The 18,298-nt window shown below is 38.2% G+C and overlaps 1 protein-coding gene across 2 annotated transcripts; it reads left to right on the top strand.

Moving 5' to 3' along the window:
- Positions 1-11,401: 11,401 nt before the first annotated feature.
- slc25a43 (solute carrier family 25 member 43) lies at positions 11,402-17,891 on the top strand. Of its 2 annotated transcripts, none has more exons than XM_054597910.1 (5): positions 11,402-11,873; positions 13,892-14,133; positions 14,259-14,431; positions 16,500-16,634; positions 17,146-17,891. In XM_054597910.1, exons 1-5 carry the CDS (start codon positions 11,602-11,604, stop codon positions 17,356-17,358), a joined length of 1,035 nt encoding a protein of 344 aa, XP_054453885.1. In that variant the 5' UTR covers positions 11,402-11,601; the 3' UTR covers positions 17,359-17,891. The 2 variants fall into 2 exon arrangements, with proteins under 2 accessions (XP_054453885.1, XP_054453886.1); XM_054597911.1 differs by having other exon boundaries at positions 11,688-11,873; positions 13,897-14,133.
- The last annotated feature ends 407 nt before the right edge of the window (positions 17,892-18,298 follow it).

Below are 18,298 nucleotides of genomic sequence, written 5' to 3'. Positions count from 1 at the left end.
AGCAAACATACTTTGAAGCCAAAAAGCTGTTCAGGAAGAAGTCCATGCAGGTGTACGCACACAGTACTGCTGCTAGGGATGTGTCCACAAATGGGGTTTTCAGTCATAACAGAAACTGCTCGCCTGTCTACAAGTTAATAAATAAACAATATTCTCTTGCATGCAGAAATGTGCATCAAAACAATTACAAAAATTCTGTTGCATGTTTTATTCTAATAAGCCCAAAGTCTTAATACATTTTCTTCAGTGCTAGAAGTATTCAGATACTTAAATAGAAATACCTCAGTATAAGAAATACCCCATTATCAAGTCCTGCAATCACAATGTTACTTAAGTTGCAGTACATTTTGTATTATCAGCTAAATGTAGGCTACTTAAAATGTTAAGTATGTGATTATAGTCAGTGGTGCAACCAATATTCTCTTGCATGCAGAAATGTACATCAAAACAATTACAAAAATAAAGAAAATACCCCATTATCAAGTCCTGCAATCACAATGTTACTTAAGTTGCAGTACATTTTGTATTATCAGCTAAATGTAGGCTACTTAAAATGTTAAGTATGTGATTATAGTTAGTGGTGCAACCAATATTCTCTTGCATGCAGAAATGTCATCAAAACAATTACAAAATTCTGTTGCATGTTTTATTCTAATAAGCCCAAAGTCTTAATACATTTTCTTCAGTGCTAGAAGTATTCAGATCCTTAAATGGAAAGACCTCAGTATAAATAAAGAAAATACCCCATTACAAGTCCTGCAAACATGTATTATCAGCTGAATGTAGGCTACTTAAAATGTTAAGTATGTGATTATAGTCAGTGGTGCAACCAATATTATCTTGCATGCAGAAATGTACATCAAAACAATTCAAAACAATTACAAACCCCATTATCAAGTCCTGCAATCACAATGTTTTATTCTACATATTAACCCAAAGGCTCTTAAAATGTTAAGTATGTGATTATAGTTAGTGGTGCAACCAATATTCTCTTGCATGCAGAAATGTACATCAAAACAATTACAAAATTCTGTTGCATGTTTTATTCTAATAAGCCCAAAGTCTTAATACATTTTCTTCAGTGGTAGAAGTATTCAGATACTTAAATTGAAATACCCCATTATCAAGTCCTGCAATCACAATGTTACTTAAGTTGCAGTACATTTTGTATTATCAGCTAAATGTAGGCTACTTAAAATGTTAAGTATGTGATTATAGTTAGTGGTGCAACCAATATTCTCTTGCATGCAGAAATGTACATCAAAACAATTACAAAATTCTGTTGCATGTTTTATTCTAATAAGCCCAAAGTCTTAATACATTTCCTTCAGTGCTAGAAGTATTCAGATACTTAAATGGAAATACCTCAGTATAAGAAATACCCCATTATCAAGTCCTGCAATCACAATGTTACTTAAGTTGCAGTACATTTTGTATTATCAGCTAAATGTAGGCTACTTAAAATGTCAAAAGGTATTGGATTATGATCAGTAATGCATTAATGTGTACATCATGTTTATGTTGCAGCTGGTAAATGTGGAGTTCACTTTTAGTTACTTTTTGCTGGGAATCTTAGCCTATAATACATCATAAGTAAGTTCATTTGTATTTATTGAAATGTGCAAAGTAACTAAAGCGATGAAATGTATTGAAGTAAAAAGTACAATATTTCCCTACTGCTCTATATGTAGTAGAGAACTCAAGTGAGGTAAAAGTACCTCAAGCTTGTACTTAAGTACAGTGCTTGAGTAATTGCACTTGGCTACTTTCCACAGCTGCTTAAATGACTAAAGTACTGTTTACAATTACACTGTTCAATTGATCAATAGCTAATATTAAGTACTTTAAAAACTGGTTAGTTTAATAGTTTAGTACTGCATCAATTTGCAGAAACGCACGACGTGTTGATGCTTTTGATATTTATATATGCATCACCAACTTGTATGTACATAAAAGTTCAGTTTATTTTTACCTGTCTGTGTTCTGGTTTGTTGCCCTTTCTTTTCAGGTGTTTTTCTATTTCTATCTTCCTGTAAATTGTTCTTTGTGTAACACAGAGAAACTCAAGACCGGCATCAAATTTATTTATATGTGTACACATACATGGCCAATAAAGCTGGTTCTAATATTTTACAAACTTTGTGTTTTGTATGTAAAATCTTATTCTGAAAAATGGTAATAGTAATAGTAAGCTGTCAAATTAATGTAGAGTAAAAAGTACAATATTCTATTCTAGACTAAACGCTTATTTGTTCAGCCATGATGCAATAAAACAAGAGCCTTGGAAATGGAAAGTGACAAATAAGAGTGATATACTGGAGAGTTGTATGTGAAAACACTATTGACATGCACATTCTATATGTTAACAGTGTTTGAAGTGATTGTCTTCCAAAGTTGGTATCGCTGTAGTACAGAAGTACAGTACAAATTATATTATATTTAGTAAATGGCAGTGTAGTACTAATAGTTTTGTATTTTACATGTAATACAATATACATACTATAGCATGAAGATGTAATTTGATTTTAATTTGTTCATTCATACAATTCTACAGTTCTCAGATTTGTGTTTTGATGACTGTCACAGTTAAAACAATGGATTAACCTGCTGGAGGACTAAAATCAGCTGCTGAGTCTTACATCAACCCTCCTGATACAGTTCCTCTACACTAGAGTACAACCAGACCACAAGTGTGATGTATAGGAATATGACCACACACATAATCATGGGATATATGCAACATATAAGCAAAAACAAAATTGTAAGCTCTTAAAATTACATTTGACACCAGACAGGGCCTCAATATCCGTCAATAAACCAGGAGGACCTTTATCATGTCAGTTGAGTGCTTTAACTGTGATGATTCTAGAACAATTTTTCATGAAGAAGCATTTGGGGTGTTTTTATCCAACTGTATTTTAAGGGTTTAAGGGACTTGTTTATTATTATTTCATGCTATTTCTACTCCACTAGAGTTTGGAGACAATATTGTTTTTCTTTACTCCAATACATTTATTTGACAACTTCAGTAAGTTACTTTGCAGATTATATATACAATTATAGGTCAAAATACCCAGCAGTACATGAAGTAATTAGACTTGGCATCAAACTACCAGCTGCAACATTAGATTGATGAACACATTATTGCTCCACTAATTATGATCCAGTAATATAATACTTTATTCTGAAATGGATCATTCTACATAATGAGTACTTCTAGTTTACCACTAAGTAAAGTGAGTATACTTTTACTTTAGTAAGCTTTTGAACGCAGAGCTTGTACTTGTAACAGTGTACTTCCACACTATAGTATTGCCACTTTAATTTAATTAAAAGATCTTAATCATTCTACCACTGCATTTAGTCAAAATAAATGCATTTTAAATAGTTTTACATATCTTTGCTTAATACTAGTCTTCATTTTTAAACTTCCCGTCTTATCAAAACATCTGTGAGCGAACACCTGGACTATGCTGAATAGAAAAATACCTCTTTAGTTTTGGGACAGAGCCAGTTAAAAGGACAGTGACACGCGAACACACGGTGTAAAGCACCATACCCCCTGCAGAATAGAAGGGAAGTCTCTGTGCCATAAAACTTCTCTGTGAAGGCCTGTTTCCCCCAGGATTTATAACGCTGGTAGGAAACCTCAATACAAAGTGACATTTGCTGATACAACCTCACAGAATCAGACACTCTGCCACTATTGTGACAATACAGATGTCAATTGGTCAGTATTTCATTATACAGCCAGAAATTTAAGTTGTTTCCATATTAGTATTAACTGAATCATAGAATTAATGGGAGGTGAAATAATTTGCCTCAGTAATACGTAATAATATGTAATAATTTACATACAGTATTCTTTGACCATCATACAACAAATAATTTCCTTAAAATTAGCCAAAAATGTTTTTTTCATAACAGAACACATTTGAATGTAAGTGAAAAGATTTATGACAGTGCAGTTTTATTATTTAATTCAAATTTCCTAAAATCATGAATTTGAACAGTTGACACATTTGATTCTGATAAAGAACAACTTAAGCATAATGTGCATTATTCCAATTCTGTTCATATGCCCTTAACAGTGTTTTTTCAACCAGTTGACAGCTCAATGGTTCCTGATAGATGTAGACTGGATGTGAGGATATCCTCTGACTTCTATCAGCAGAGATGAGAAAGAGTGACACCATGTGTTCAGAAGAGGAATCATATCTGAGATGTTTGAAATGCTCTGAAATGTAAGCGTTTAATAACAATTTGTTGTTGATTAATTGTACAAGGAAGAGTGAATGAAGTGATTGATTATGACACTGAAGTTAAGCTTTCACTTATCGTTACATCAGAAATTCTAATGACTTTGCCAATCGAAGATGTTTTGTAGACATCTGCTGTGTGTAACTGCCTTTTTTGGTTTTTACCTTGGCTGCTTTTTGTTTTTGGTCTAATATTAACTCCATGTTGAATTTGGTCGTATTGTGATGGGAAACTTGGAAGTGGGGTGAAAACACAAGAGACAAGATAAACACTGACCTACAATACAATACATCCTGCAGCTCTGTCTCGCACACAAACACTCACACACACACACACACTGTTTGAGCTGCTGTGGTACCAACAAACAAGAAAGAGGCTGTTTGTCTTTCCTGGGATCAGTAAACATCCTCAACACAAACAAGTTCCTCTGGAGTGAGAGAGGAGAAACTCACACCGTCGGGGCAGCTGCACTCTCACTCCACCTCGGCCTTTGATGTCCTTCAGAGAGAGCTGATAATGAAGGCCCCTTACATCTTAATTCTTTTAATTGGAGCGTGGATGTAACAGGTTGCTGATACTTTGCTGTCGTTGTCTTGGCTTGATGTGAACTAAGAATGGAAAAAATAAATAATAAATAGATTTTTCACAACTTAAAAATCTATTTATGAGGAGAAGCTTGGTTCAATTTGTCTAAATAATGAAACCTCTCCTGTTCACACTTACTAGAAAATAAACAACTGAAAAAAATCTAATTATATTTCCAATATTTTAGTTATCGTCAACACATCCCACACAAAACCAACAGTTCTTTAGTTTGTCTGACTTTCTGTCTCAGCCTCAAAGTCCAATTTAGATAAGATAAGATAATCCTTTATTAGTCCCGCAGCGGGGAAATTTGTTCACTTATGTATAATTTCATTCTTAAAAAGGGCTTAATAATTCCTCCAAAAACACTGGGCACTGTAGTTTATGGTGAACATTACTCAAACAGTAGTTAGTAGGGCATTTTTTGGGGACTATTTTCTGCTGCTGATTGATACACATTTGGTGATTACTGCAGCAGGAAGATGTTCAAGCGGATTGACACAAAATAAACGACATTGCCCAAAGTCATTGTGATGAAGGATGTGAGTTGGTATAACGGTGTAGTTCATTGACGTTTAATCGTTTTTGGACATTAATGGAGGTTTTTGGCACAGAGGAATAGCAGGCTTTAGATACACAGACAATACTTCCATTTTATTTTTATCAGATTTCTTAAGAAATAAAAGATCGTAGAATATCATCAAACTTGTCCTTAAACTTCAAAGTACTACACTTCACTGAGCTGTGTTTTGTTAAAGAGAGTGAGGCTTTAAATACAAATACGTGTGTGTGTGTGTCCGCTCTTTTGTTTTAACTGTTGCTATGAAACCAAGGACACTTAAACACTGCAGCAGCTTGCTAACCTCCCCTCTGGCCACACCAGGCGGAAAAAAAAATCCCTCCTCCGCCTTGCCCTGGGTGAGACAGCGAGGCATTTGGTTCAGGCCACAGCTTGCACTGCAGCCTCGGGTCCTGTCTGGCCTCCACATGACGGCTTTAATCAGTGACTTATGAGACATAAACACACAAAAACCACACTGTGACAGTCATGCTTCTCTTCAGAGGGCTCACAGACCGTTGTTGGTGTCTGATTGTGATTTCAACTTAAAAAATCTGATTTAGGAATTGGCCTGACCAGACATAAGGCATTATTTGTGCTTTCTGGTTAAAAAAAAAGAAACTAAATGTGTAAAGAATGCTACTACAGCGTGAAAACCTGAGGACAACAGGTTTTTGTGTTTGAGTGTGTGCAGCAGTAGAGACTTTCCAGTCTTCCCTGTGTAAATATGCTTAGCCCCAGATGATCTTCAAGAGCTCGCTTGTTTGTACCTGCCGTGTCGTTCTGCTCGTCCGCCCAGCATGACACCCTGTAGCCCAGGATCAGCCCCTCGGAGATCAAAAGACCTCAGTGATTCTTATCAGATAATATTCTTGTCCACCTTCCCTCCCCTTTGAATCCAGCCTCCTCACACTGTTGACCTGAACCATGCACACTGTTCCTTACGGCCCTTTGGCCTTTCCTCTTCTTATCACTGTGATGGCCAGGCTGTGATAAGGCAGGTCCAGCCTCAGGATAGAAGGAGGGTACTGTCCAGTCTTCTAAAAACTTCACAGTTGCATAACTCGGACACTTCAGGGCAGTAAAGAGGTTATCTCAGCTCTGTGTATGCAGTATTGTGTTTTACACACTCGCAAAAATGTGCAGGTGAGATATCTCTCGCCATGCAAATTATATTAATCCTAAAAGTGTTCTCATTTGTACATTGTAGATCAATTGAGGTGTCTACACAGACAAAATAATCATGTCAGTGTTGCTTTAATATTATAATTTGAGTTTTGTAGGTATCATTTTGGTGCTTCTGTGAGTTCGAATCAGGATGACATCTGATCTTCTTGCTGTCATCATCTTGATTCAAAAAGGCTGAAATCCGCTCCATCACAGCTACTTCTATTTAACACTGACATGTGACAACCATGCATCTGTCTTAAGTGTTGGATTGCATTTATGAGTATGCAGGCTGAGTAGACAGACAGGGAGGACCGGTGTCCAAAGTCACGACCCTGCCCTGACCTGGATGAAGGAAATGGTCACGCTGCTCGAGACAAAGCAGGGCAAAGGAGAGTCTGAGGGGCTGGCTGGTCGGCCCTCCAACAATGGGTCCGTGCTCTAAGACCGCGGCCACACAAAGGCCAGAGAAACCCCCTCCTTCCCACTCCCACATTGCAATAGAGCTGGCATTTCACACTGGCCTGTGAACAGCCATTCAATCAAACTACTGTTTAACCTGACCCCTGGCCTACACAGAAATCCAAATGAGTCTGGCGGGATGTATTTAGGTAACTGACCTCTCTGGCCTTACTCCGAGACAGCTGTCAGTTACTACACAGCTCTGTCTTTACTCTTAATATTGTATTAATTATAATCTTAAAATTCAAGCATTTCCTATTTTCTAACATACTGCTCCAAACTTCTATGAATATTCCTTAAAAGCGTGTAATCAATAGGCCACCCAATAAATAATGTGTCCAGTGATTGGTGTAAGGGCCAATAGCTCCCTGGGGAACAAGAGACACCACAAGACCCTTCGTCTGGGTCAACTCCCCTCGAGCAAGGGCTGAGAGAAGCGGCCACATGACCCTCTCGCTTCTCAATGGACTGCTCCTCCCCTCTACCTGTACATGGCTCGGAACAAGGTGTGGGGGCTGCATATCAAACAGACCGAGGCCTTTGATGTGGATGGAAACACAAACACTGAAATGAGAAGAGTCGTAACAGCTTATTTGTTCCCTTTAGTCATTCATTGAGCTGCTTGTTGAATGTGTATGTCTTCAAAGGGGTTGCAGCATGCACCGTGGTGGTACAGTAGCCGAGGAGGCCCTGAGAGCGCCCTGGCCTAGTGGTTTGTGGGAAGGCCATCTGGCTTCCTGTTCCTTAGATTTGATATTGATTTATTGGCTGTACATGGGAAGATAAGAGGGCACCAGCTGCCAGAAGTTGCCCTCTGCATCCTCACAGACAATGGACCTCCTGGTCATCTACATCCTGACTAAAGAGGTGATGCATCATTCCTTGTTAGGTTATTACAAGATACATTTAAATCACACAAAATAATGACAATTTTGCGCAAATGAAATTGTTTTATTAAATAAATTATTTCCCCTTACATAGATTATGTTTGGAAATCCCCACAGCTGCTCTTAAAAAGGAAGCAACAACAAATGCACAACTCCATTGAAAATGTCACTGCACATTGGAATATTGGAATATTAATCCAACATGAGTATAATAATTCATGGATCAGCACTTGAAACACAAATTAGCTCCTTAAGGCTACACATTAACTACACATTTGACACTTTACAGGCTGTATTTAAGCACATTTACTGGTCTGCAGGGCTGAGATAACACAAGTTTTAGTGTTTGTTGTAATAAAGACTGTTCCCAGTAATGAGGTGCAAAATTGCATTTACTATTCCTAACAAACCCCGACAACCCTTCACAGTTTAACCCATCACATAAACCATTAATTCAGAATGAGGCTCCTCTGCATAACAAGTCTCCCGTCCCTGTGAAGTGAGCCGAGGAGGGCAGCAGTTTGGCCTCAGCCTTGTCGGCAGAGGTGTCAACATGGTGCCACAGTGAATTGTACTTATGCCTGATTTTTCTCACCAATGCACCCCCCACCCTTAAAAAAAAAGACACACTCACACACAGACAGACTCTGGTGTCACCCACACCAGCCTGTTCCCCACCCCCCACCCTTTCTTCCCTTTCCCCCTCCCCTGGCAACACAAGCCTGTGATGTGACTGTCTCAGATAATGAGGTGAGATTTTTATTGCACCAGTCTGTGGGGATGACAGCGACTCAGGCCTCCCTGGTACCGGGCGCCCTCTGCTGACTGCCGTGAGCTCACAGACCGCTCTCGGGTCTCCTCCAGCAGTGCACTTCAAAGTGGGAGATCAAGGGGTGACTTGCGCATGACATCCAGAGAATGACAATGCCTCAGCCAGCCTACACCTACTGCTACGTGCCGGTGCTAGAGACACAAAGGCATGCAGGCTGCTCCCGCACTACTTTGCTGCGTGAAGGAAGTTCTCATTCAGAAGGGGGGGGTGGACATACATACAGGAAGAGGGCAGTGCTCTATGTGTATTCTCTATGAATACTGGTGGGTAAAGGGCAGAGGAAGGACAGCAGAGGAGACAGAGTGGCAGCAGAGTCTTGGTGGTGTCTTGTTTGATTGCTCAAGCATTAATTGATAAGATACAGCGTCCCACCACTTATCTTTAAAGGAAGACTTCTCATTATCTCGAGTATCACAAACCACGTATGACAGTGAGATCAAAGAATTTCTAAAGCATTTTTCAATGTGAGCTCTTTTATTGGTCTGAGGAGGAAAAAAATGTATTACTGATTGTATTGATTTACTTCTAACACGTTTCAAATACCCTAAAACTTTTAAAAAGCCTGGGCGCCTGAGTAGCTAACATGAATTATAAATGTATTGTCTGCACATCTATGGGCAGTAATAAGTTCTGCCCTTGTTTCTTAACCATCAGTTCAATTACCTCAACTGTACATTGGTTCTTCAGAAGGGAAAGCCGGTATCACATGCGCACACACACACACACACACACACACACACACACACACACACACACACACACACACACACACACACACACACACACACACACACACCTTTACCCACCCCCAGTGGGCAACTAGAGGGGGAGTGAGGGAGGCCTCTTGTGATCAGGCTGTCATTTCCTCTGGTTGGCTCTGTTATTCCAGATAGCCTTTGTGAAGGAGCCAAGTGGTCCAGCCGCAGACAGAAGGTGGGCTCCTCACATGCAACTGAGGTTGTCAGCCCGGCAGGGGAGGGAGGCGCTTGTGGCGGGCCAGGACGAGGGGAAAAACAAACATGGTGCTGAAACAAGACAGCCACAACAAATTCCTGCTGATGAAAACAGTGAGACAGTAAATCAGACTAAATGTTACTGGAGATGTTAAACAAAAAAAGGAGTATATTACATTTATTCTTGCTTTGAAATAAACCTCCACCCTCTCTCTTGGGGCGGCTGTGGCCTAGAGCGCTGTTAACCACAAGGTTGGTGGTTCAAAAAACATGCCACTGAGCAAGAACAGAAGCCCACTGCTCCTCCGGGATGGGTTAAATGCAGAGAAATAATTTCCCCATTGTGGGACTAATAAAGGCTTAATTATTATTATTATTATTATTTCACTCAAAAACTCACTGAACAGAAGGCTGGTTTGTTACGCAATTTCAAATAATGCCATGCCAAAAGAGATATTTATCTCTTAATGAAGCATCATAAAAAAGAAATACATGAAAATATATAAGAAAAATCCTTTGAGTAGCCTTCAAAAAAGCCTGTTCAAAAAAACATGCTTTTATACTTTGAGTTGTGCAGTTTATAGTCAAACTTGTAGGATATTCTGTTATTTTACCACCAGTTGCCATGTTGACAGAAAGTTGTAGTATTGCGCCACCTATAGAGACAAAGTCCTCAAAATAAATGGTTACCAAAAGAGTCACTCAAGTGGTCACCTGAAAATTTAAGGAATGGTTTACTGCAACTACTTCACTGTTTCCTATTTACTATAATATAGACAGTAATATAAAATATAATATAAAAATATAAAAGAATAACTGCACTTAATCACAAGTTTATATAATAACACAGTACATAATATACTGTATTCCATTGAAATTATGTTAAAAAATACATTATAGTCTCACAAAATGGAGACACTTAATGTGCCATTGCTATAAACATGTTTTTAAGTGAGATACTTGGGTATATCTATTACATTTATTTTTACCTTAAACAAATCATATTTTGAACACCAGACAAAATTCCTCAGTGTCTGTGGACACAATAATAACTACTAATACATCATGATCTGCTGACTTGACTTCACTGGACGTTTGGCAATCCCGTTCAAACTACAGCACTGCTACTCCTCTATGGAGGACGAAAAATGACATAAGTATAAATAAATGCTTAAATAAATAAATAAATAAATAAATGCATAAATAATTGTATAAATAAATACAGGAATAAATAAATAAATGCTTAAATAAATGTATAAATACATAAATGAATAAATAAATGAATAAATGTAAGTGAAAAAAATGTAGAAATAAATGTAGGATATGTATTAATTTATGTCCTGTTTGATTATTAACTTTTATTTATTTATCTATAGATTAATGTATTCATTTCTATATTTATTTCAGCATTGACTTATTTATTTATACTTTTATTTATTTATTTCAGTATTTATTTAAGCATTTATTTATTACTGTATTTATTTCAGCATTTAATTATTATTTTACTTATTTATTTCTGTATTCAAACATTTATTTAAGCATTTATTTATTTATTCCTGTATTTATTTATACAATTATTTATTTATTTATTTATACTTATGTCATTGTTGGTCCTCCATACTTCATGGGGTCAAATGTCTCTCAGATTGATAACTAATAAATGACTTCAGTGTACTCTGGTGGGGAAAAAAACAGGTCGCAGAGCGCCCCCTAGTGTTACTGAAACACCACTACAGGCCAAAGCGACGTGTTCGGTGCCATAACACCGCTGGTCTGGGCAGGAGACGGATACCTCCTCGGCCTCCACACTTAGATGTCTAACCTGCATAAACAAATCGTCCCCTGTCCCTCGGAGAAGACTGAGATCATCACAGGACGCCGGGGGGACAATCAGTGATGGCCTCGGTGAAGAAAGATGACAGACTGACGAGTTCCCAGAGCTTCATGTGCGTCGGTTTCGCCGGGATCTTCAGCAAAACCGTGACGTCGCCCTTGGAGGTGGTTAAAATAAAGAGTCAGGTGGGAACTTTCCACTGTAAGAGGGGCTTCTGGCAAAGCTTCCTCCTCATCTACGAGAATGAGGGACTTCGAGGGTTTTGGAAAGGAAACATCGCCTCCTGTCTGCGGTTGTTCCCCTACACCGCAGTTCATCTCACAACATACAAAAAGTAAGCAAAGTTTGGATCTAAATAGTTTTTTATCGACATAAAGCGTTTGTTGTTGTTTTTTTTTTATTTGTTTTGCTCTGTGTTTATCCTAAATTAGCTTGTGAGCCATCTTGATCAGCTGACGTTGACTTATATGTGTTAGAAACAAAGAGTAGAGGACACATTGACTTTAGTACAATAATGAGTGACCATTTTTAATGGTTTCACACGATCAAATAACGTTTAAGGAACCTGTTTACTTTCATTCAAGCAGCTAAATATGTACTTCCTGTTTCACCATACTGAGCCACACCTTCTCTGTTCGACCAATCAGAAGGCTGTATTCACTCAGTCGATATGGAAAGGCTTTCGGGTTGTCCCTTCCCTGAGTTTTGTCTCACAGGTCTATCTTGTTGTCCTACTCCCAACAGGCTCTGTTTGTAACAATTCATTGATTAGTCAATAGATTAAAATGATTGGTTACTATTTTTAGATTTTCAATCATTTCTTTGGTCGATTAATCGCTATAAGTTTTGTGTTCAAAATGACAGAATTTTTTTGGGGAAAATACCTGAAGCCCGATATGACACATTCAGATGTCTTGATTTGTCTTAACAACAGTCCAAATCCTAAAATATTATGTTTACTATGAAAAGAAGTCAAAGAGAAGCTGCAAATAATCACAGTGGATCTGTTGCCATCGTTCAAAAGGACACGAATGATTAACAGATCAATAGTCGCTGTATGTTTTTAATATTTTAATCAATAAATTGATAATTGACTAACCATTTAAGTCATTATTTTAAGCAAAAATGTCAAAGATTAGCTTGTTCCAACTTCTCAGATGTAAATTAATTGCTGGCTTTCTTTGTCTTCTATGATAATAAAATGTCCAGGGAGTAAAACTTTTGGTTGTGGAATGTTGGTCCGGTGCCTGTGAGGCTGAACTCAGGGCCAAACATCCGTCGCTCTTCTCTCGGGTTACTGCCGGACAAACATGCCGGTATCATGTCTTCTACACAGACATGCAGGGCGGTGAAAGGGAAGTCATAAATCTGTACTGACTGTAGCGGAGCTGCCGCAGTCACTATGTGGCTTGCAACCCCTCGCGCTTCGGGTCACGTGTGCATGTAAACATCAATGCATCCCGTCATGTACTGTACAATGTACACCGTGTACCAGGAAGAGAACTCCATTTCCTCTTTGTCACACACACACACACACACACACACACACACACACACACACACACACACACACACACACACACACACAAATATATATGTATATGAAAACTTAATGCTATTTTAAAAAACAAAACATTAAGGTGAGGACATGGACATGACAACTAATTACATTGAACTGGGTCTGTAACTTACAATTATTTTTTTATTACCAGCTTATGTGTTTGTTGGTAATTAAATTAGCATTTTTAAAGTAATTGATTACTAATTAAGTCTAAAAATGTCTGAAAAAAGTGATCACATTTTACCTGAACCCAAGGTGACATCTTAAAATGTCTTGTTCCAACAGTCCTTAACCCAAAGTTATTCAATTTAAAGCTGAAATGATCAGTCAATAAATAGATTAGGCAATTGTAAATGAATCAATCAGCAGTTTTGATGATAAACAACTTAATGATGAAGTGATATAATGCAAACATCATTGACAGATTTAGAGATAATGAAGATAATTGTTTGTTTCAACTTGAAATAAATTAGTATCAAACACAATAAAGCAGCAAAACGTCACATTTGAGAAGCTTGAACCAGGAAATGTTTGCTTCATAATTTATTTTGATCATTTATAGTTGGTAATTTACTTTTCTGAGTTCTGCCTATAGGCAAAATAGGTGTGAAATGACAATTAGACACTGACAACAGATGGAGCATCAAAAACAGAAGCAGAATGAGTGCACTGAAAAACCTCCATCTCTAAAAATAATGCCAGCAAGCTATGATAAATGACAGAATCATTCACTTTCTAATCAATGCAATCCATACAATGATGTGTCATTAATTTTAACATTGTCTGTCCAGGATAGTCCACCTCCACATGGATGAACTGGGCTTCATCTCTCAGTGGAGAGCCATATTCGCCGGTGGCCTGGCTGGTTTTGCTGCTGCCATGACGACGTACCCTCTGGAGGTGGCAGAAACCAGGCTCATCATTCAGAACTGCAGACAGCCCACCTACATCGGCGTGGTTCACACTCTCTCAAAGATCTACAGGAACGAAGGGCTGCCTGCTCTCTACAGGGGCTTTTCTCTCACTCTGTTGGGTGTGTTTGCATTTTCACAGAATATCTAACATTTATCTTCCTCCTGATGAACAGTTTTCTACAAAAAAACATTTCATTAATGATGCGTTTTACTGTAACTTACATCCTATTTCCTTTGTCTACAGGTGCGTTTCCCTTTTCTATCGGTTGCTATGCAGTCTACATGAACTTGGACAAACTCTGGCAGGAGCCTCCTTTTCGCTTCACTCCTCTCCAGAACTTCATTAACGGCTGTCTCGCAGCGGGAGTGGCCCAAACCCTCTCCTACCCTTTTGAAACTGTAAAGCGAAAGATGCAGGTAATTTACCACCAGAACACTTTATCTTCTCAATATAGGTTATGTGTTTTAGGACATGCAGACCCATTTAAAATAAACTAAACTAAATAAATGAAGAGTGTCAGAAATTAAGTATTTAAAATAATTAACTGGCAAGATTTCTTGAGATTTCTCGACATGACTATTTGACTCCTTATTGATAATGCTGGAAATAATATAATAGATCTTTCAATTAAACCAACTAATCATCTTTAACTGTATTATCTATGATTGTTTATGAATTCTTTATTTTTTCTAATGCATACCTGAAATATTTTGGAAATAATTGTAAAAGCAAAACAAGTTAACTGGATTTGAGGTCATGTATACTGACTGTATTACCACAGTCAGTCCACAAGGGGGCAGTGTTCGTTTACCTAATATAAGTTTAACCTTACTTGGTCACTCGATATTTTCCAATCATGGAAAGTCTAAATTCTTAAATTTAATAATGTCAGTAGTCAGCATTTTTAAAAATAATTTTCCTATGACTATTTATAGAGTCAGGACATATAAATCCACCTTGGTCACAGGAGGACACGTAGGTTTACACCACTTTCCCCTGAAGTGGTGCCTGAGATGTCATCTGAAAGTTGGGGAGGACACATGGGGAACAATAATACTACTTCCGGTTTTATCATCCTATTATTAACTACCACAAGGTTCAACAGCAGCTGGGAATGCAAACGTGTCCCGGTTCTGCAGAAGCTATAGATATGTTCTCTAAAGATAGACGTTCACTATCAGACAGCAGGCAAGGTGAGAGTTGCATATGTCCAGTTCACTTAACCATCACAACCAAGTCACCTGACCATAAAGAGCCACGTTACATAATGATTTAACTTTGAGATTCAGTTCTCGTCTGTGTCTTAAAGTTACACATTAAAAAGCAGTCAGAGAATAGATGATAGGAAAACAGCTGAGGATGTTTGCAGAAGCTACGTATTGTTTTACTCACTGGTTAGCTTAATGTTTCCTCCACAAATGAAGCTGTTTGAACAGTCTAATACCCTTTATGGCTTCGGGTCACCTTAGGAACCTTGAAACTTCTAAAGCAGTAATGGTCGACTGTCGGCCCGCAGAATACTAACAAATTCAAGTGTGAGAAAGGAAATAAAATGGGTTCTGTTATTTAGGATATCCAGCATTTGTTGCTCCTTTATATTGAACTCCTAAAACAATTGAGATGGAAATAATTTTATTAGGAATAATTTACCAACCCATATGTGCATTCTATCCGTGAATGGGTATCCTCATGCAAGAATAGGGGACAAACTCAAAGCACTTTTTTTTTTCTTTTTTCTTTTTAAACACTGATTTAAAATAAAAAATAATTGTGTTGAAAATGAAATTATTCAATGATGGGCATATTTGGCCTAAAAAGAAAAAGTCCAATCCTGACAGTGTGTATGTACTTGTGGTTGTGAGGAAAGTAGTTCATGACCCCTGTTCTAAAGATAAATTTACTCTGTCACATGACAGTCAGCCTGTAGAGTTGTCTGTGTGGTTAACACACACACATGAGGCAGTGGGACTGTCTCACACAGTTTGAGTCTGTTGAGCTTTAATATATTGTTCACTTGCATAATTACATATCTCTTCTCAAAGCTTCCTCTACTGTTAATTGGCTTTGCTCCCAAGTTTTCGTCTCCTGTGTGACTGATCTTCAACAGCCCTAATTTACCCTCTAAAGGACACGTTGTGTTTATTATATGCTCCTATTGTCCATGTTTTGAATTATGTCATGGTGTTGTTAGTAGTAGATATAGATAGTGGAAGCTTTTGGAAATAAAGACACACTCACACAAAGTGACAGGTATCAGCGTTAACTGATTAAGTTGAGGGAGTTAACTTCCCTTCATTATACTCCATATTAGCAAAAAGCTGATGATATATGTGCATATTACATCATTAAACACCCCCCCCATTTGCAATAAATTATAATTCTCTTGTCGTGCTTCTCTTGACCTTTCTGGTTATTATTTTACGGACACATAATGGCGTTTGGATGATTCACTGCATTTCATTTTCACTTTTATTCTTTTCTCAGGCGCAGAGTGCCCGTCTTCCCCATTTTGGTGGAGTCGACGTCCATTTCCGTGGAATGATTGACTGTTTCGTACAGGTTGTAAAAAGCAAGGGCATCCTCTCACTGTGGAATGGCCTCACTGCCAACACAATAAAGGTACCGTTTCACTCATATATATTATTATTATTTATATCTCAGCCATATTATACTCTCCATCAGTCATACGGAATTGAGCACTGCTCTACTTCCTCTTGTGTTCGGAACTGAAATAACTGCACAAGCTCAGGAACATGAGTGGCTTTATGACGGGGAAGAAATTGTCAGCTAATGCCTACGCTAAAGGGAGAGTGAGGATGTGGGGGGGGCATGGAAACCAATGTTAAGTGTGTAAATCATAGCATGAACATCACGAGCAAGGTGAGCAAAGTCTCTCCAGAACAGCATGCTCCACTCTCATATTTCAGCTGCAAATGTCATGATAGTTGGATGCTGTTGTACAAATGTGAGGCCTTTTCATGAGCAGCTTTTTTATCCAACATGTCAACCTGAATGAAAATGAATTGAAGACACATTAAGCACACTTTTAAGTGCTAATCAAACCAGACAACGACCTTCTATGTGTGGGACACTCACCTCTGACGCTCACCCCTGTCTCCTTCACTCTCAGATTGTTCCCTCCTTCGGCCTTCTCTTCACCTGCTTCGAGATGTGTAAGCAGGTCTGCCTTTACCGCAACGGCTACATCGTCTCACCGCTGAGCTACAAACTTGCGCCGGGCGTCGACCAGAGCCTCGGGCCGCAAGAGCTGCAGGAGGCACAGCGCTACTTGAAGAACAGGAGCTTTGGGTCGGGGGAGTCCTCTCTTGGAAACCGCTGGTGAACCTGCACATGAGGAGATGTCTGACTGATGACCACACTTGAACAGCATAAAATGAAATACTTCAGAGGCTTATTTCTGTAATGATTACATAACATTTCTGTCTTCATGTCTTCATAGAAGGTGCTAACATGCATTTACATTATGTCCAGTCAGCAACAATCTACCTCTGTCAGAAACTTTGTTATTTTATCTGACAGTATTATATGTTTATCAATTGTTCATTCACCCTTCATGTCTCTCAATGGCTGTTTTTAACCAAATATTATGTTCCTTGTGCATTAGCTATTTATTTTGGGGACTTATTTCCGTTATTGACATCATATAGTGCCATACTTTAGTTTATCCAAATGGGTTGCTGAAGCTCTCTAACTCTTTATGTGCGATAGATTATATTTTTAATGTGCAATGATTGTAAAAATGTTAATGCTTCATAGGTTTGAGTAGGTTACGATCAATCATGTAAATGTGCTAACATGAATTGTGATGGAAGAAATGGGTTTAAAACATTAAAATGTCTCACCTTTACATTTGAAGTGTTCTTTTTGTATGTTTTTGTAAACATTTTAGATATCGTTCAGACCAACTTTTCTCTGTCTTGCTTATTTTTCTTTATTTCTGACATTTGCTTCAGTTAATGACTCCATTTTGACCTGTAGTTAAAATGCAGCTTAATGTCTTTACTCTGCTGCTCGTGCAACCTGTTTTCTCAACTAACGTTCTTGTGTTTAGTGATAACTTGTGACAACAGGCAACTTTTTGGGTGAGATTTCAATCAGCCTGACTTGATATTCAGGTAATATGGTTGGATCAGTCAGCTGATTCAATCATGTCCTCCAAACTGTGGGGAACTGAGTGACAGGCAAAGGACATTAACAGATGGGATGACCTTTACCCACAATAGCCTTTAGGCCTCAGCTGCTACAAACTGACATTTGACTTT

The sequence above is a fragment of the Anoplopoma fimbria genome, chromosome 4, assembly GCF_027596085.1.
Source record: "Anoplopoma fimbria isolate UVic2021 breed Golden Eagle Sablefish chromosome 4, Afim_UVic_2022, whole genome shotgun sequence".
NCBI lineage: Eukaryota > Metazoa > Chordata > Actinopteri > Perciformes > Anoplopomatidae > Anoplopoma > Anoplopoma fimbria.
The sequence above is the reverse complement of the archived record's forward strand: the minus strand, read 5'-3'. Positions and strand labels throughout refer to the sequence as shown.